General features: G+C 37.3%; 1 protein-coding gene across 1 annotated transcript in view; it reads right to left on the bottom strand.

The window, feature by feature from the left end:
- Positions 1-2,784: 2,784 nt before the first annotated feature.
- LOC106051562 (equilibrative nucleoside transporter 4-like) overlaps positions 2,785-20,785 on the bottom strand; it is a 26,412-nt gene continuing 8,411 nt past the window's right edge. Inside the window, exons 5-9 of the mRNA XM_056004494.1 lie at positions 16,127-16,196; positions 14,070-14,382; positions 9,084-9,271; positions 7,442-7,682; positions 2,785-5,311 (exon numbers count right to left, since the gene is read on the bottom strand). Coding sequence (XP_055860469.1) covers positions 5,139-5,311; positions 7,442-7,682; positions 9,084-9,271; positions 14,070-14,382; positions 16,127-16,196 — 985 coding nt within the window. The 3' untranslated portion in view covers positions 2,785-5,138. The remainder of the gene's footprint in view (positions 5,312-7,441; positions 7,683-9,083; positions 9,272-14,069; positions 14,383-16,126; positions 16,197-20,785) is intronic.

The raw sequence follows: 20,785 nt of genomic DNA, 5'->3' as shown, positions 1-20,785 counted from the left end.
TCTTTGTGTCTGTCTGTCTGGCCAAAAGTTTGTATACGTTATTTCTCCGACACCCAAACTCGGATCAAGCTGAAATTTTGCATAACTATTTCTTTAACCTGACAACACAAGTATCAATAAAAAGAATTTACCAGCTAGTTAATTAAATATTGGTAATAAATTACTTTGTTTTGGTTAAATTAGTCCCCTATATATTAGGCTGCCGTCTCAGTCATAGTGAACGCAAACATAAATAGAAAAAAAAAAAAAAAAAAGAGAAAACCATACAATCTTCCATGTTCATAGACTCTTCGCTAGCTGATTGGTTACTGCGTTGGCTTGAGAAGCATGAGAAGGCTTTATCCCACAAGTTTTCATGTTTAGTTCTCTCTTTTTTTTAAATTTATTTTATAAATACTTTTTTATTGTTAGTCTAGATCTATTACAAATTTAATAACATGACTGATCTAAAGTAATTGATACAAGTGCTCTTATTATAACCTTTTTTTTTTTAAAGTATTGTTTACATAATTAAGAAACATTCTTATTATTTTCTTTTACTAAATTTTACATTCAAGAACTCTTATGGGAGCCTTTCGTTTCAAGATGATAATATTAATAACTTTTTACGATGGGGAGAAAGAAGAGCAGAAGGAGGACCGTGGCGAAGATGATAATTATGATGATTAGTGTTAATAAGCCAGTTTTTATTGACGGTCGTTGACATGTAGCACCAAGCTGATGGTAGGCAGCTAAACCGCTGCAGGCGTAGTATATTTCAACTTGTAAAACTGGAAATAGCTTGAAAAACTTTTTGTGAACGAGATTATATATAACTTGTATTATTTTATAAACAAACAACTAAATAAAGTACACAAATAATGTTTTGAACAAAACCTAACTCACTACAAAAACACGTCTTTTCACTCCGGCAATCTGAAGTTGTCTGTCCTACATAAGGCAGCTGACGACAATGCCGCTCATCTTGCATCACTCATACTGCATAGCTTACCTCATTCCACCGACACCATAAAAACGCAATCACACACTCTATAACACCAGTCTAAGTTAATTATATAATCTAGAACCTCGTCTTTATTCCTGCTTTTTTTTTTTTTTTAGCTTTCTTGTAATGGGGTACATTAAAAATATAAATATGTCAAATTAGTTTGACTATCGGAGCGTGGAGTTGATTTGCTTGAGTCAATGATCTACTTGAATCAATAGTCCTCATTTTAAAATCAATAACTATAAAATAGTGTTTTGTTCAAAAGTTAAATAATGGCTAATGTAGGCTACATATGTATTGCCTAAAACAGCGATAAATTATATTCTAGGAAAACATGCAGGCATTCTGTGCACTTAAATAGTTCAAAATGTTCGTAATTAAGGCTCTTTAAAAAGAAAAGTAAAGCTCCCCTTTCAGAGCTTGTGACTTAGTGGTCTATAGGGCAGATGATGTGAAGGTCATCTGATTCTGTGGCCTACGGTTAACGAGGGTGCCATGTGGCCAGCACAACGACCAACCGCCTTTACTTTTCCCCAACTAATGTTAGGTAAGCATTAGAGCTGGGTGGACTTAGAGGCACTCGAAGATCCCGAAATTGAAAATCCCAGTCTTCATCAGGATTTGAACCCCGGACCCCGGTTCGGAAGTCAAGCGCTTTACCGCTTAGCCATCGCGCCTCCTCCGGCTCCTTAAATGGGAACAAAAAAAATGTTGGCCAGAAAGGGAGATGGAGGCTATGGGAGGACTTGAAAAACTTTCGGCTTTCGAAAAGCTTTGAACATATTATCTTCTTTTCAATCTTCTCAATCTTTTTTTTTAAACAATCTTAATGATGTAGTTTTCAAGATTTCCTGTTTGCACTTTACTATTTGAACCTAGAGGCGCCTTGAAACATCAGCTCACAATGCAAACTGTGGCCACGGAGGCTCTGATCCTTTAGTTTTGATTTTTGTTTATATCCAAGTCTTGTATCAACTAATTCTGTTTGTCTGTCGGATACAAAATTTTGAACACGTTATTCACCCCCCCCCCCCCCCTTTTCCACTTCAGTTTCACGGATCAAGTACAAACTTTTGAACAATTATTCATTGCTCCTAACAAAACATGAATCAATAAAAGGCAAATTAGCCAATTAGTTAATTATATAGTGATAATTAATTCATTAATAAAGAAAATGGGAAATAAATCTTACATTATTGAGAAATATGGCCGTAAATTCGACCTTCTCCTTAAATAAACTTTTTTTTGTTTTTAATTTAATGTTTGCTTGTTTCACAGTGATGAGGCCCGTGCAACTATTACTAGGACCCAACAGGCCGAAATAGGTTGGCACCACTGATCTACTCATCATTTCTCAGTCTCTCTTTCATGCTCTCTTTGAATCTTTCTCTCTCTCTTTCCGATTCTCTCTCTCTCTCTCTCTCTTTCATTCTCTCTCTCTCTCTCTGTTTCTATTGATGTGGGTCCCCATTCGTTCATCAATTTACTATATGGCAACACCTATATTGAATATGGGTCAAGCATATTTCTGAAGAATAAACATTTTGTATTGTAATATTTGCAATTTATTGATCAATAATTTTTTTTTATGAAAAGCAAATATACAATTTTTGTCAACTAATATTTTGTATAATCATACATATTTGAACAGAATAATGAAAAAGATTTGAAATCACAATCGTAAGGGGATAAAAGTCAGATTTATATGCCCTGCCCTTAAAACTATATATATCATTAATGTACATGTTATTTCGCTTATTTGATATCAAACAAAATAATTAATTGACAATAATTAATTGGTTTATTTATTTATTGTTTATTCATGTTTAGTTAGGTCCAATAAATAATTGTTTTAAATATCAACTTGATCGGAGAATGCGTATGGGAGAAATTGTGTTCACAATTATTGAAGGGAACAAAATCCAACAAATTAAGCCATATCTGCGAATTCTGAAGGAGTAGTTTTCCTTGTTGGTATCAAACAAAATAAATTAATTACCAGTAATCAATTGACTTATTGGTTACTTTTTTTATTGATAAAAATTATGTTAACTTTTGTATAATCATACATATTTGAACAGAATAATTAAAAAAGATTTGAAATCACAATAACCAAAGGATAAAACTCAGATTTATATGTCCTGCACACACAAAAATGAAAAACGATAATCTTATTCTAAACCTTAGAGTAGGTCTATATGCTTTGGTCAACATCGTGCGTTTTTATTGAAATACAAAACAATTGAAGTCCCCCCCCCCCGCAAGCCCCTTTCAGACCTTGTAAACTTTATGGCAGATGATGTAAAATCTATGTCCGACGGTTAACTAGGGTGTCATGTGGCCAGCACAACGACCAACCGCCTGTATTTTCCCTCAACTATAAGTCAAGTACTCAACGTAAGTAGGTGCGTGTGTTCAAAGTTGCGAAATTAAAAAGACCGAGACACAAACCCGAGACCCCTAGGTTCGGGAACCAAGCGATTTACCGCTCAGCCAGCACGCCCATCATATATATTATATTATATTATATTATATTATATTATATTATATTATATTATATTATATTATATTATATTATATTATATATATATTCAGTGGCGTCACTAAGAGGTGCCGGCCGCACCGAGTGACACCCAACAGGGGGTGACACCCAAGTTGGAAAAATGCACTTTTCCAAAATGCAACTTTTAATAATAAAAATTGCTACCTCGAATGTCTCTCACAGTTTAGTATCAACATGTCCTAAGCCTTTTTAATTTAATTTCATTCTATTTGACTTGCAATCTTCCTAGTATGAGAAAAATAATGCATCGTAGACGCCCGGAAAAAGAGTTTCTGAAGCTCAGAAGTGTAAAAAAAAACGCTTGGCGCCAAGCCAAATGCAGCCTGTTTGATGTATTTCCATGACTTTGAGTGAACATAAGGCTCTTTCCAAACACCTGACCAGTTGAGTGGCGAACGTAACATTCATGTTTTTGTAACATATTGAGAAACACATAGAATTAAGCATCTCGCACGCATTCCCCACACATAGGGCTGCAAGCTCTCTACACAGAAATCATCTATGGCAACTTTCACAGCCTTTTCCCAACTGGTGCCCACGAAAATCCTGACTTCTAAAACGGTGTGACGCCCAAAATAGATGTCGACGGCCATGTTTTTGTGTTCCTCCGTTTGGCTTTCATGTTAAGTCTGATTTTGTAAACTTGTTTCGTCATGTCTAAGGATATGTCTCACCAATGTCAATAGACGTTCAGTCGACATTTCCCCTAGACGGCGAATGCCTGTGCGGAAAAAGATTTCTCTATTGACCCACAAAGATATGTTCCACATGTTTCGGATTTTCTTTCAGAAGTAAAGATAAAGTGATTGGCGGGAGGCAGGACTCGAACCCGGGACCATCAAGATGACAGTCCAGAGAGCATACCACACGACAAGGCAGCCACCCTGATATAGTCTTAATTTATCAGACTGTGCTTAACATATTTAGAAACAAAGTTAAATGTATGAACGTTGGAGTGACAGACAATCTTAAGTGTGGAGCAGAACTGACATCTTCTAAATGGACTTCGAGACCAGATATCCTTTGGGGAAGACGTGAACCTAGATCACGAAGGATTTGTGTAGCTAGCTTAAAAACTATCCCCTTTTGCTTTCTCAAAGAAACGTCATTATTGGTGAAGTGGATACAGATTTTTTCAAGTCTGCTTTAAGACCTTAATAGTCTAAATCCGGTCCTTACCACGCCTTCATAACAACAAGCCGATATAAATTACAAGAAATCAGACATTTAATTAAACCACAAAGCAATTTCAAAGTTGTCAACGTGCTATTTCTTTTCAAAAGTAATGGTTCGTACGGTGAAGGTGACAAGCACTGCTATTTGAACAAAGTGAGGACCACTCTAGTTCCGGAAGCAAGTATTTGTACTTCATTCGATAATGAAGCATTCACTGCCAAGACATCTGTGTAAGCTATTCCAGGAAATCGGGACATGCGATCAATATTGTGTGTGGGTGAATATCTAGTGCAAAGTAAGTCTGCCCAAAGCAATGTCAACCATTCAAGGCATTCAGCTGGGGACTAGAACCGAGGTCAGTGTCAATCAAATGTTCACGACCAACGAAAACAACAAAGCCACATAAAACGATTATGTCGCCACGGATGAAAAATTCGTTCCATGGGCCACTAGGTGAAAAAACGTTGAATTGTCCCGGTGGCAAAGCTCCAAATCCGGATGTGGTCCTACCAGAATGTCAAGGCCGTATGACGTGAATGTTCCAGCAACAATGGCTAAGGTAAAAGACAACATCATTGTATTGCCTGCAAAGAAAAAAAAAATATTAGGAAAAAAAAATAAGCGTTTAAGTCCAAAATCTTTTAACAGAATATTTTACATTTTCCATAAAGTGCAAATTTGGAGCAAACAAGTTTACCTTTGTTTTTAACAGATAAAATACAGGGGGGGGGGGGGGAAATGCGTAGTGTGAATAATATTGTAAGACTAAAGTGGGAAGTGAAATAGTATTACGGTCAAACCAGAGTTTTCACTGTCTTACCAAATTAGGTCCAAATAATTTGCATAAATTGTCAAATTTCTAGGAAAATCGTTAGAGTCGTTTTCGAAATACCCGTCCACATAATGACGGATTTCCAATCACTCACTTTTTGAACCCATGAAGAAATCACAAGCAAATAGAGGATATTGTATTCAAACAAGCAAAATAAAAAAAATCCTTTTTATATTAAAAAAAAAAATATGTAAAGGGAAGAACTCCGTCCTTAAAACTATATCTACCAATAATGTAGAAGTTATTTCCCTTATTTCCCAAAATCTAATAAAATACTCAGAAAGACACAAAGATAAAGGCACATTCCTTGTTCCATATGCTAGGACAAATTTGCACAAATGCTCCTTCTTCCCTAGTGCTATTAAAAAATTGTGTACACGTTATATCTCCCACACCCATTCTCGGATCAAGCTGAAGCTTCGTACAATTATTCATTGACATAGACAAGACATGAATCAGTAAAAAAAAGTAATCAATTAGACAATCGATTAAGGGGAATTCATTATTTTGTATAGAGGTGAGTCTAAGACTGATGGAACTCGGTAATACTGTGGAAGATTGTCTCAATCTGAATGTCTGAACTTCTGTCTGGGAGAGATCCAAGCAAATGCAAAATATTACATCTCTATTACCGACGGGTCGTATCCCAAGACGCTTGGATTGGAAGCGAGGCCAAAAGCCGAGTACACCGGGAAAACTACCCAATTTTCATTCTCTGTACTATATCGGTGACTTGTTCGTCGGTGCTTTCTGCCATCCCCACCAGTGCAATAAACTCGGTCCTTAGACACCCCAACGAGTGTTCTTTTTTTGTTTTCAATGGATCTAATTGTCTTCTCTAACTGAGCGTCATGGTGAGGCTTAGCACTGCTCGGGTTATCATAAACCTAACTCCAATGAAGTAAAAAACCTTTTTTTTTGTTTTCTTTGTTCCTAACAAAACAAGAATAAAAAAGCAATTAGTTAACTATTAGTAAATAATTATTTTTTGTTGGTATCGAACAAAGGAAAGAAATCGTACTTGACAGATGTGGTGGTATAAGTTGAATTAGTTCCCTTAGGAGGCTTGAGCCCTGAGTTCAAATGTAAGTAGTACAACTTTTTTTTATGCATTTAAAAAGCAATCATGGTAACATTCACTATTAGCCAGTTTAGTTTAGGGACACACTTTAGTAGACTGACTTTGAACACGACATTTTCTAGTGACGACATAGATATTGGGTTAGAGATTAGTATTGTAGACTTAAACTGCTAGGTTCTTGAAGGGTTAATATCGTTTTAGTGACTGACTCGACTGTGGCCCATTCTGTATTAAAGTTTGTTATTCTACTTTCACTTTGATTGAACTTAGTTACTGTGCATTGATCTTGTTGGTTGTTGTTATATTATCTCGTAACGGCGTATGTCTTTAGTCATGGAGCTTGCATCTGTAATATACTATACAAGATACCCAAGCATTTAGGATTATCAAGGTATTGTAGATGTACCTCAAATACAACTTATACATACATCCGTTACATCACACAAAAAACCCTCTCTCCCCTTTTATCCCCAACTGGTCCAGATAAGTGATATGATAATAGCGCATTCAGAAAACTAAAAGCATACAATTTTGCTAAACAAAAACAATTAAGAAGTATATTTCTAATCGCACATTATTATTGCTAGTCTACATTCTAGTTCTATTATAAATTTCATTACATGACTGATCCGAACTAATCAATATAATTATTGGAAGGAACAATTGCTCTCCATCTTTGTGTCTTCCTGAGTATTTTATTAGGTTCTGTTTTTGTATTTGAAGATTATGGTTTAGTGCTTTATGAATAATTGCTACTTTACATTTTATTGGTTGATTCGTGAAAATGTATGTATAACTCACCACACAACTCTCGAAGACGAGGAGTAACTTGACTGGGGGCCAGAACTAGTGGCAGGCATCCAAAGTAACCGTTCGACAAACCCAGCAAAATAGTAATGAATATAGACCACGCCTCTCCACTCAGAATCGGACGAGATCGAGGCTTGATGCACAAAACAACCAATGGAATAAGACAGATTCTTGTTAACGTGCACAGCAGGAGGCGGAGTTTTGAATAATTATGGATGACAGCGGCCAGCATCTGAAACAGACACACACATACACAAAATATGGTTATTTTGAAGACCTGAGAGCTATTGCAGGCCGATGTGTTTAGGGTGTTTGAGTAACTGGTCATTCAGTGGCGTAGCTAGGGTGACGGGAGGAGGAGGGAGAATTTGAAAATCCCCCGGAGCCCCCACTTGAAGGGGGCCCCCAAATGAGTATTGAATATTACGCAAAATGCAGGGCCCCAAAAGAGGTCAAGCCCCGGGCCCCCAAATGATGGCAAATTCCTAGTTACGCCCCTGTGGTCATGTCATAGGCGCTCCCAAACTGTCGTCATAATGCTCGCGGTTTAAAACCCTGCCCATCTCTCTCACTCGCTTTCCAGCATGAGGTTTTGGGTTAAGTTGTAATATATTTTTTTTAAGCAAGGAACTTCTAAAATATTACAAGTGAAAATAAAAGTACTATGTGTGATGAAAACAATGTTTACTTTGTTAGTTCCTTAAATGCAGCTTTAAAAAAAATGCCCTTATACTTTTCTGATTTAGTTCTATAGCCCAATAACTTTAAGGACCTTTAGGAAAAATAGGTAACCGTATGTCTTCAGATTAAGTCAGAAATAAAGATTATTTACATGGGATTGGGTTCGCAGACCAACGATGGTCTTTGGTCTCATTAGTGGCCTCAAGAACTGTTTAAAAAACACTTTCTAAATAAGAATGAGAGAGAATCAGAGTGAGAGAAGGAGAGAGAGGATGAGAGAGAGAGAATAAGAGTGAATCAGAGAGAGAATCAGAAAGTACCCATTCTATCAGCCTAAACTTCCTCGGGGCAGTGTCACTCATTCTATCAGACTAAAGCTGCTTAGGCGTGGAGACGAAAGGCCCAGGAGAGATCTGAATGAAGTGATGTTTTGAAGCAGGCTAAAGCCCTCCATGGGCTGTAGCGCCACTGGGATGGATGGATTGAAAGCTGCTTAGGACAGTGTCACTCATTCTATCAGAGTAAAGCTGCATAGGGCAGTGTCACTTGTTCTATCAGACTAAAGCTGCTTAAGGCAGTTTCACCGTGCCCGCACTATTAGTCTAACTCTCCTCGGGGCAGTTTGACATTACACATTCTATCAGCCTAAAGCTCTTTAGGGCAGTGTCACTTACCTTTCCCATTCTATCATATCAGAGCTCCGCGTGGCAGTGTCACTGTGCCCATTCTATCACTCTAACTCTCCTCAGGTCAGTGTCGCTTACCGTGCCCATTCTATCAGCCTAAAGCGCCCCAGAGCAGTGTCCCTTACCTTGCCCATTCTATCAGCCTAAAGCGCCCCTGAGCAGTGTCCCTTACCTTGCCCATTCTATCAGCCTAAAGCGCCCCAGAGCAGTGTCCCTTACCTTGCCCATTCTATCAGCCTAAAGTGTCCCAGAGCAGTGTCCCTTACCTTGCCCATTGTGTCGGTCACGTTGAAGCACGCCATCAGCACTACCGGCATCCAGGTGCCCAGCCGGCAGCTGACCACCTCTGAGATGATACCCGGATAGAGTGACACAGACACATAGAAAGTCAGGGCGAAAGACGCCATGTAAGGGTAGATTAGCCGGACCACTTCCAGTCTGGCCTCCAGGCGTGCTGAAATAAATTGTACTCAACTAGATTATGCAATATATTCTAGAGATTCATTTTTATAAATAGTATTGAACGACTTTGTCCATAAAATAGTTGCTTCCTAAGGTGACGATATTATCTTTAGAGGTAAATATTCTCCAAGCGCAACAATTAGTTTAGAAAAGACGCTAAACAGGTTGAAGGTAGGTGGAGACATGTACAAGGAAGATAATGTCAAGAATAGTAAATACTTTTGAAGAAAAAAACTAAACATTTAATTGTTAGGTCTAATACGTTTCCGATCACCGGTGTAAATATATGGTCTTATTGGCTTCCTTCAGTCGTAGGACGATTATGGTCTATCTCGAACAAGAGACATGGAAGTCTGGGCATTGTTTATGGTCGGAACGATGTCTCCCACACAGCAGTTTCCCCTGTCCGCGCAGTTGATGTGATTTAAAAAACGGAATATCCGATACAGTAGCACCGCAGGCTCTGCTAGGCTGTAGCACGGTGTGCCAGAATCTGCATAAGGGTCACCAGCTCCTGATTTTTCCTCAGGGTTGTCTCCCGAAGCTTTTCCTGTGTTTGGGTATAGCCGCAAGGCAGCGGAAGTTTCGATTCAGAGTTTTTCTTCTCCTAGATGGATAGCAAACCAAGGCTAACGCTAACAAGCCCCTCCTGCCCGAAGCTTACTGGTTTAGGCCCCAGTTGCTCGCCTTTGCCCCCGCTCCTGCCAGTTATAACGGTTCCGCCGGGCTCAGTATCTAAACCACACGTGAAGGCCAGGAGTTGGACTGGTTGTCAGAGGCTATTGGAGACGCGAACCATTACCACTTCCGGCGTTAATAACCTTGCGGAACCAAAAATATGGTAAGAGGAAATAGAAAGTATTTCTGTCGATGTAGGTGTTTCTTAGTGTCACAGATGCCATTATAGATTTATTTGTATATTTCACATTTAAAAGCTTATGTGTAAATAGAAATATAAACCCTTGACTGAGCCTCAGGAATTACCCCACAAATCTAGATCCTTGACAGCGCCTCAGGTTTTACCCGAGACGTAATTACGATGTTGCAAATCTATTGGTTGATTTGAAAATAAATAAAGACATTTTAGCGCCAGAGAATTGACGAGAGTAGAAAGAACGCCAGTCGATGAAAGAATATCCTAGTAGACAGTCGTGTTTTCTAAGAGCTCTGATTTAAAGCCTTTGTAATGTTATTTGTGCTTGTTGATCTGTAACTTGTACATAAGCTGTACTTACGTTTTATATTTAAATAAAGTTCCAGAGTTGTGTTTTAACAAAGAATCTTTTATTGTGAATCCTAGATCGTCATTTATTCAACAATTTTAATTCAAGTGAAATCCCCGGCACCACAACACACGTTGTGACACTTAGATAAGGTGGTATTGAGGTAGGTTGGTAGGCTTATGTAGCTAGAAAAAAAATATGTAGCTGATAGATATGTGATAGATTTTTGGTAGGCTTATGTAGCCAGACCCAAGGGGCGCCCAAGACTAACATATAAAGATGTCTGTAAGCGAGACATGAGAACCACGGGCAATGAACAAAGTATGTGGGAGGAGATAGCCCGGATAGCATGGTGACAGACTGTACGTGCTGGTACGAACTTCACCGAGTGCAAAAGAAACGAAGCTGTATCAGTCAAGAGAAAGAAAGATAATTGAATGGTAGCAGATACATAGATATATCATATTAATCGTTTAGACGTTAGATTGACTAAACAAGTGAGACTTGATAAATAATTGGCCCATTAACAGATTATACATAAATGGTCGAAAGAGTATAAAAAACAAATAAACGACTCATAAAACCCAAACCCCTACTGTCCAGTCAATCTTCGACATACATACTAAAACAGAACAATTATAAAGAACATACGAAGCGTCCTCTAACACGGCCTTGTTTTCCTTCATTAAAAATACATAAGCTAATCGATCCGTCGTTCGCAAAGCCTGTCGCTCACTAGGGGGCGCCATAGACAAGATTCAAGATGCCAGACTCAGGAAATTATGCCGATGAACATGCCAACTAGATTTACGTGGTATTTTAAAACTGATCGAGAACTTCGCATACTTCTTTACTCCACAACAAGAAAATACTTTTTAAAAAAGGCTTATATAAAGTGTAGTTGTATCAATTAGTTTGGATCAGTCGTGTCATTAAATTTGTAATAGATCTAGACTAACAATAACAAGGTTACAAAGACAGTTTGTGGGGAAACACAAACTCAAAATCGGCCCCCGGAGTGCTCCACCCAGACATGTAAGAATACAGGTTTCAATATTTTCAGAAAGAATATCAGAATGAAATTCTATCAAAGACAAATGACAGAGAAGAATGGAGAAAGAAGGTTGACAGATCTTGTGTGGTGCCCCAACGGTCCAGCAGTCTAAGGGAAAGGTGAAAGTGAAGTATAGTAGATAGTATGACAGAATTTAATTCACTTAGCAATACAATGACAAAAAATCTAAAACCGTTTGCATAATTGTGTTAAAAATATGGTAAATAGTCATCTCCCTGTTCTTAGGGGGTTATTAGTTCATGAACAAAGCGGTCTACATCGTACATTTAATTTCACTTAAAAAATGAATATAAGAGTGAATGGTTTTCCCAGCGGCATAGACAAAAACAAATTTTGTCTGGGTGCTTCAGGTAATTGTCGCAGTTTCTCCAGAAGTCTCCGAACTTCCAAAACAAGAATCTATTGAGCTTTGGAGTTTTATAAAAAAAAAAAGTCAATCCCCATCTTGATTCACATTTTTCTTTTTACTGTTTTGGTAAGCGTGGCTACATGCAAGTAAATTTTTTCCAAACTTACTTTGATGAAGAGATACTTACAATCAACGATGACGAATTTACGACTCACTAATTTAATAATTTCGTCTATTGAACAATTAGTGGAAAAAACTGATTTCGAAAAAATTATCGATAGTTTGCCGGCGAGAAAGCACGTGAGATTCACTTGTATTCTCTTTTTTTTTTTTTTTGTAAAATCAATTCTTTGCGAAATAGCAATGCTTAAATAATGAATGCACTTTACTTCGAAATTAGAAACTTTTCGCTGTTTTAAAACTTTTTTTTTGGAGGGGGGGGGGTGCATCATGAGGAACTGCCGCAAAGGGCATCAAATACCCTAGCCACGCCACTGAATCATTTATATTATTAGTGTGAAGGTAAACGTCTAAGAATAAAAAAGCCTTTCTTTACATGATTATGTAGGCTACGTAATTGATGCTGTGTTCTATTGGTTTCTTATATACACTTTAAGTTTCGGCAAGTGGGCCTGTGTTAAGTATTTATCAATAGCTAAGTCTCTAGTTCATTCGGTGAGTGGAATGAAGAAAAAGAACATTAATTGAGCCAATCTTTAAGCCAAAATGTATGTTTTCAGGTCTTCCATTTCTTAACAAATTACAATAAATTAAGATGCGTGCAAGTAGATTATGTTGTAGATGGCGGAGCAGTAATTACAGAATGTAATCACAGTATATTAAAGATAACAATGTCCTCTTTTTTTTGTTTAAAAAAAGGAAACCTCAGAATTTGCGCTATTCAGTTTTAGCTTTATCATCATAGGAATCCTTGGGCCTTGGGCCTCTTTTCTTTGCCTCTTTTTTTTGGGCTTTATGTGCCTCTTTTATAATTCATAGAGCAATTTTGGTTTGCATTATGGATCGTGAAATTTAGATCTCTATATTAGCAAAATGTATGTTATTATATTAGTTTTATTAATTTGCTATATTTTAAGAAATAAAAAAACAAAAATATCTTTAACTCTTTCTCTGACGATACCGGCGTTGATTCCACCAGAATGTGGTAAATAATTACGGAGAGAAGAGTTAAATTCAAAATCTAATTTAATCAGTTTAAATCATTTACTAAAAACGTCAATAACCTATTTTAATTCTCTCAGTCTCTAAACAAGAAAAAAAAAAGATAGAAAATGAAAGACAGAGATAGATTGATTGAGATTATGAGAAAGAATATAAAAGAGTGAAAAGGGATAAAATAAGAGCAATAGAGTGACAGAGAGAATGAGAGAACGAGAGATAGAATGAGACAGAGAGAGAGAGAGCGAGAGAGAGAGAGAAGGACCGAATGAGATAGATAATGAGATAATATCAGAGAGAAAGAATGAACGAGATAGTAAGACAGAGATTGAGATAGATATTGTTTAGAGACTGAAAGAATTAGAGATAGAGAAAGAGAGACTCAGTAAATGAAAGAGAATCAGAAAGAAAGACTCGGTGAATGAAAGAGAATCAGAAAGAGAGACTAATAAAATGAAAGATATATCAGAGATAGAAACTCCAAGAATTAAAGAGAATCAGGATAAAAGAGACAATGAGAGAAATTCAGAGACATAAAAGAGAGAATAGGAGAGAATTAGAGACAGAATTAAAAATAGTTTAAGATAGAAAGAACGGCAGAGAGGAAGGAAGATAGAGAAAGAGAGAGGTATTAATAGAGATTGTAAGATAATATGAGCGGATGTCAGAATCAGTGAGACAGAGAAAATGAGAATAAGAGAAAGGAAGAAAAAGAATGAGAAAGAGACAAAAAAGAAAGAGGAGAGGCATAAGCCGAATCATTATTACACAAGTCTGCATATGCTCTTTATTTAGTGTTGTTGTTTTTTTTTTTACTTATAAAGATACTTAAGTTAAAATGTAACCAAGTGATCATGAATAAAATCTCTCACTTTAACTAAATATATAAATGCAAATCTGACGCTCAGATACATGTAATCAGAAGAAATCGCCGCAATGAATTAACAGGGAGCATAACTCATACCTTTCCAAGAGGATAACCTCGCTTGAACAAGGGAAGACGTACTCCCCACGTCTGCTAGCTTTCCTGAAGGATCTATCACAGAGTCGCGTCCCATGTGGGACATTTGTAAACGGCCATCGATTTCTCGCGGCCATTTTTCAGTGTCCGATTTAGTTAGCTCTTGTCCGTTGGCCATCCGGTGGTCTGTCAGTTCGGTGATTACATCAGCGCTGACCCGGGGTTGAAGGTCGGGGTTAGCTACGTCCGGGTATGCTTCCGGTTCCAGATTCTGAAGTTTTGGCCTCAGGGATCCTCTCTGCATTTTAAATTCTGTCTGTAATAAACAACAACAATAATGGAGAGCGCTGTGCATATTATAATTGTAAGTGATTTTAAAACACAATGCAATGATTTTACCATTAGGCAAGTTTAACTGTTACACGGGTCTACTTATGGAAGGAACTACAGGTAGACAGTAGACACGCCTCGTGTTATACTGATCTACTGATTGACTGGAGCAGGGGCGGACTGGCCACTAAATTCACTTCTCCTAGACCCCTAAACACTGCATAATTTTTTCTAACAAAAATGCATTTTAATTAACCTACTTGAGAGCTACAGTGAGACAGGAGCGTTTGTCTTAGCTGCATTGAGAAGGAGCTGGTCTAAACAATGAGGCTAACTTTGTACATGTAACTGAGAACGTTGCAAGTGCAAAAGCACACACAAAAAAAAACACAAAACAACAACTTCTGTAAGTTAACTTCTCTTGCATTATATTTCAGTTTTGTATAGCTCACTGGTGACTGGTCTAATGCAAATATAAACATGTACACCAGTGTTTTTCTAATTGTGAGGCGTGTCTGTTTCCCTTAGAAGGGACCTCACAAGAGGGACGCTTCTGATAAAAGTTTGAGAAACACTGACGTACACTATTTTTTTGGAAATAAAGAGAAGGCCCCCTCAGGAATTACTTCCCTAGGTACGCCAATGGCAATAATCCTTTCTGCCCTCCCCACACGCATTGACATAGCAAAGTATCAATCGGCCCAAGTTCAGGATGGTGCCCCCCTCCAAAAGCAACTTGAAGGCCGAGCATGATTAACAACAAATCGAGTCATTTTGTATTTAGCAGTAGCCAACATTTACACAAAGACATACAATGATGCATCAACTTAAACAAGCAATAGTGTCATGACTCTGCAGACATGTACATCTTCTTAAAAGTATTGCACTGCTATCTTTCAGTAGCCTACGTTAGAAGGTAATGGCATTCAGTCCGGGGTTGGGCGCAATGAACCCTTTCGTGCCATGGATACTACTCCACTGCTGTGACACACACCATTGTTATGGAGAGTATGTGTGTGTTTCTTCAATCGTAGCAACGAGGAAAGAGAGTGTTATCTTGTTTGTAGTGTAGAATGATGAAACCATGAGCTGGTCTGTCATACTTTGTTAAATAGTCACGTGGGTGATTGCTGAACGAGAGAAGAATCAGAGACGTAAAAGAGTAAAGACATGTTTTCTAGTGACTCTAGTGAGTTTGTTTTGTTTAACTCTTTCTCTCCTAGCTGACGATACCAGCGTTGATTCCACCAGAATGTGGTAAATAATTACGGAGAGAAAGAGTTAAATATCCTTTTACTTTGTTACAACTAGTTCTATATCTCAAGTTGAATCTAAGTATATCTATACATTTCACATTCAGGAAAAAAAAAACTCTCTTCAAGTTTATTCAAAGTTCTATATTAAGAAGTCAATACGCCTACATCGGATTGGCTATTGTACCTATCTGGAGCTACGAACCAACGACCAAGAAGGCTATTATACTATTAACAACCATACAAGTAGGGCTAAGCTTATAAAGCACCCTTCACGTCTCGTCAAACCTAGTGGAACTTTCTGATTGGCTTATCTTTAACCAAATTTACAAAACTGGAATCGATTTGCTCTTGAAATTTCCACGTAAAACTTTTGCACTTGCATATTGATTTCATCTTTCATACATGACGTCAGAGTATTCTTTGGAAAACAAGTCTCCGTGCAAGAAAGTCTTGACGCCATTAAAATTTACTTACGTCGTTGTATTCCATGGAGATGTCGTCTGCTCGACACGTCTGCAGGTGATGCCTTACAAATCTTGTCCACCTTAGAAAACGAAACAATCTCAATAATATGTGACATGCCAATACAAGATCTAAAAAATATCAATTATTTTCCTTTTGGTAGAGAGAGAATCTAAATAAACGTTTCCAATCTTTCGGTCTAAATTTCACCATCTTTTTTTTTCTTAGCTTTTGTGACTTGTACGTGTAAAAAGATGCCCCTTCAGAAATGAAGTTTACTACGTCCTCTCCAGGACGGGTTGGGGGCGGGCAGGGCTTGACCATTGGGACGACAGTCCGGAGCGCAACCCGCACGACCAGGTGACCTATTAACACGAGAACAGCCTATAGGTAAATCCAACATTCTAAACACGGTTATTGAGATACAAGTTTTAAATTGTTTTTTTTTTTACACTCAGATTCAAAACGCGGTAATCTTTCACAAAAAAAAAAATAAAAATAAATCTAGAGTATCTGTTTTCTCTGAGTAAGATTTAACATTGCTATTGATTAGTATATTTATTGGAATACGGCTATTGCCATCGTCATAATGTCAGAGTAAATACCATCATCAGACTATCAGTCTAAAAGTGCCGCCTCGCGTCTGTGCAAATATTAAGAGTTCGCATTTCATACACATTATTGTTATTATTTGTTCTTGCTGTGAATTTTGGTCTTCTGCTTTTTTTATGCCTAAAAAAAACCTGGCAATTTTACCTTACCGACTGCCTTCAATGAGATTTAGATCTATGAGATCTTTGGCATTTGCCAGCTAAGAAAAAAAATTTAAGAAAAAGAAGAAGAAAAAAAAAAGCTCAAATTATAGTTAATAGTAATATCGATATCAGACTCCGTGACATGCCAGTTTTTTCAAGATCTTTCTGTGACAAACATCTGTGTTCTATCAGCAAAAAAAAAAATGTGTTGGAAATTTTTCTTTTAAATTGGAGTACAAAAAGTACTGTCGTAAACATATTTTTGTTTATCGATTCAAGAAAAAAAAAACAACAACTATCAATACAGGACGTCAAAGGCGAGCATGAAAATTGAGGTGGGCTTACTGCTAATACACGGTCTTTGGTTTGTAGCTCTGAACAGCCATACACATAATGTCACAAAACCGTTGTAGGCGTATATAGTGTTATTGTAGAACTGGAATACACTTTTACAAATTTCTTTTTTTAAAATAAGAAAAACATTAAAGATAGGTTTTAAAAAAAAGAAAATAGCTCCTTTATGGCTACAACTTATAGAGCGATTGTTTGATTTTTTTAAAAATAACTAATGAATGCTAGATTAAAAAAAAAAACACTTTCCCCCTCTCCCGAGAAAAAGATTTCTGGTTAAGATAATGTATAGATCTACTAGACTTTATAATATTCCAATGATAGGCCTTTCAATCTAGACTTAGAAGACAATGCGCAAGATTTTCGTGAATATTAATTTATCAAAATCTTGAATCAATATCTTATCTTATCTTATATAATATAATGCTTTACATTCAGAAATTCCGGAACACGATGGTCCTTTCAAGAACATGTTATTCCTTTTAAAACCGGTGTTGGATTTAGATCTCGACCACTTTCTCTAGCCAAATATAAATGTATTTCTTTTTTTTTTTAATTTAAAATTTATAACAGTCAAACTAGAATTTTCCCCATGTGGCCAACAAGTTAATAATTCTTTTCTTAGCGATATACATTAACTGTGTCCAGGTTCCGCCCACCTTGGCTCCACCAGGTTCCTCCATGAAGTTGTTACTTGAATAGAGGTGCTGTAATGAATGTAACTTGTATTCACAGATTTCAACTTCACTGTAGATATGTGTTGATAAACAAGTGATGATACTTTGAACAAACCCTAACTATAACTATAACAAAAATACACGTCTTTCTCCACTTTCACTTCCCTACTTATAACCTCAATAACGAAAGATTTCCTCGAGGTTACATCAGAATCTATTGAGCTGATCGAAACATACATTATCCGCCATACTTTTGCTTATGATTGCATCAGAAACAGACGCCTTGGCTGGCTTGGCCACGTTCGTAGAATGCCAGACTTCCACAGGACATCCTGTATAGCGATCTAATAGAAGGCAGGAGAGCCGCTGGTCGCCCACTTTTACGTTATTCGGATGTATGCAAACGCGACATGAAGCTCTTCAAAATCGACACTGGCAACTGGGAAGAGGTGGCACTGGACAGATCCACATGGAGAGAGAGCATAAAGGAAGGATCACAGATTGCAGATGTCATACACAACAGAATCAGAAAGAAGGGTGAAAATGCAATGGCGCCTGGTGATTATACATGCCCATCCTGCGATCGCAGCTGTGTATCAAGGATTGGCCTCTTTAGTCACACAAGAAGTTGCAAAGGGAAAAGATCGTCTCTCGAGACGTAAAATGCCACAGAAGAAGAAGAAGCATCAGAAACAGGCACTTTCCAGCACTTCCTTTATGTTGTTTACGTTTACTCAACTTAAATAATGCAAAACAAACAAAAATCTAGTTCACGATTTTTCCATAAAAATAATATCTGGACATATGACAGTGTGAACACACTTGTTTTTTTTTCCAATTCTCAAAGTCGTCCAAAAAAAATCAAAACAACAAACAAACTCCAAAGGCCATCAGCAAGTACGCAGATTTTCTTGCATTTTTATCTAAAATAATATTTTTAACGTTTCACAAAGAAGTCTTTAAACCCTACGACGTAAATGGTATAATATGTTTTCTTTTAAAGATGCGACCATTTATCTGGCTAAAAAAAGGGCATCAAAAGAAGACCTGGCAAATAAAAATATAGAGCTGCAGACATAGACTTAAATATATTATATCTAGACTGGAAACCGGAAACAAATTATTATCCGCGATTGATCGACATAATATATATGTTCTCACTAACAGGAGAAGGGGCAAAGGCGAGTAACTGGCGCGCTTAACCAGTAAGCTTTGGGCAGGAGGGGCTCGTTAGCCATGGCTGGCTACACACCTAGGAGAAGGAAAACTCTGAATTCAAACCTCTGTTGCCTTGCAGCTATACACAATCAAGGGAAAGGCTTCGGGAGTCAACCTTGAGCAAAAATCAGGAGCCGGCGACCCTAAGGCAGTTTGCAGCACCCAGTGCTACACACTGGCAGAACCTGCGACGCCGCTGATCCCAAACTGTATCGGCACTGACGTTCCTTTGGATACATCAGATGCGTGGAGAGGGGGGAAGTGATGTGTGGGCGACATCGTTCCGATACAGCTAATGCCCAGGCATTCATCTCACCGAGATGATTCATAGTCGCTTCGCGACTGAAGGAGGCCATATATATATATATAAATATATATATAAATATATATATATAAATATATATATAAATATATATATATATATAAATATATATATATATATAAATATATATATATATATAAATATATATATATATATATATATATATATATATATATATATATATATATATATATAAATATATATATATATAAATATATATATATATATATATATATATATATATATATATATATATATATATATATATATATATATATATATATAAATATATATATAAATATATATATAAATATATATATATATATATATATAAATATATATATATATAATATATATATATATATATATATATATATATATATATATATATATATATATATATATATATATATATATATATCTGTGGCATTTTACGTCTCGTGAGACGATCTTTTCCCTTTGCAACTTCTTGTGTGACTAAAGAGGCCAATCCTTGATACACAGCTGCGATCACAGGTTGGGCATATAAAATCACCAGGCGCCATTGCATTTTCACCCTTCTTTCTGCTTCTGTTGTGTATGACATCTGCAATCTGTGACCCTTCCTTTATGCTCTCTCTCCATGTGGATCTGTCCAGTGCCACCTCTTCCCAGTTGCCAGTGTCGATTTTGAAGAGCTTCATGTCGCGTTTGCATACATCCGTATAACGTAAAAGTGGGCGACCAGCGGCTCTCCTGCCTTCAATTAGATCGCCATACAGGATGTCCTGTGGAAGTCGACCTACTGGCATTCTACGAACGTGGCCAAGCCAGCCAAGGCGTCTGCTGCTGATAACAGAGCGGATGTCCTGGCATCCTGCTCTATGTAGCACTTCCTCATTTGTTATCTTATCTTGCCACCTTATTTTAAAGATCCGCCTTAGGCATCGGAGGTGGAAGACATTCAGCTTTTTTTCCTGCCATGAGTAGGTTGACCATGTTTCACTTCCGTACAGCAAGGTGCTCAACACACAGGTCCGGTAGACTAGGGCTTTAGTACTGCTAGTCAGCAATATGTTGTCCCAGACTCTTTTCTGCAACCGTGACATGGTGGCCATTGCCTTGGCTATCCTGTTGTTTATGTCTTTATCCAGTAGAGTGTTGTTGGATATGATGGAGCCAAGGTAACAAAAGTGATCAACAATTTCTAGTGGTTGGCCATTAATGCTTACTTGAGGTGCAGTGTTTGTGTTTTGGACAAGTATCTTAGTCTTGCTTTGACTGATGTTTAAGCCGAACTTCTGGCAAGCAGCAGATAGTTTGTCAACCATGGACTGTAGCTGAATATCAGAATCAGCCACAATAGCTG

This window comes from Biomphalaria glabrata, chromosome 11 (assembly GCF_947242115.1).
Source record: "Biomphalaria glabrata chromosome 11, xgBioGlab47.1, whole genome shotgun sequence".
NCBI lineage: Eukaryota > Metazoa > Mollusca > Gastropoda > Planorbidae > Biomphalaria > Biomphalaria glabrata.
This window is presented reverse-complemented; position numbering and strand designations above follow the sequence as displayed.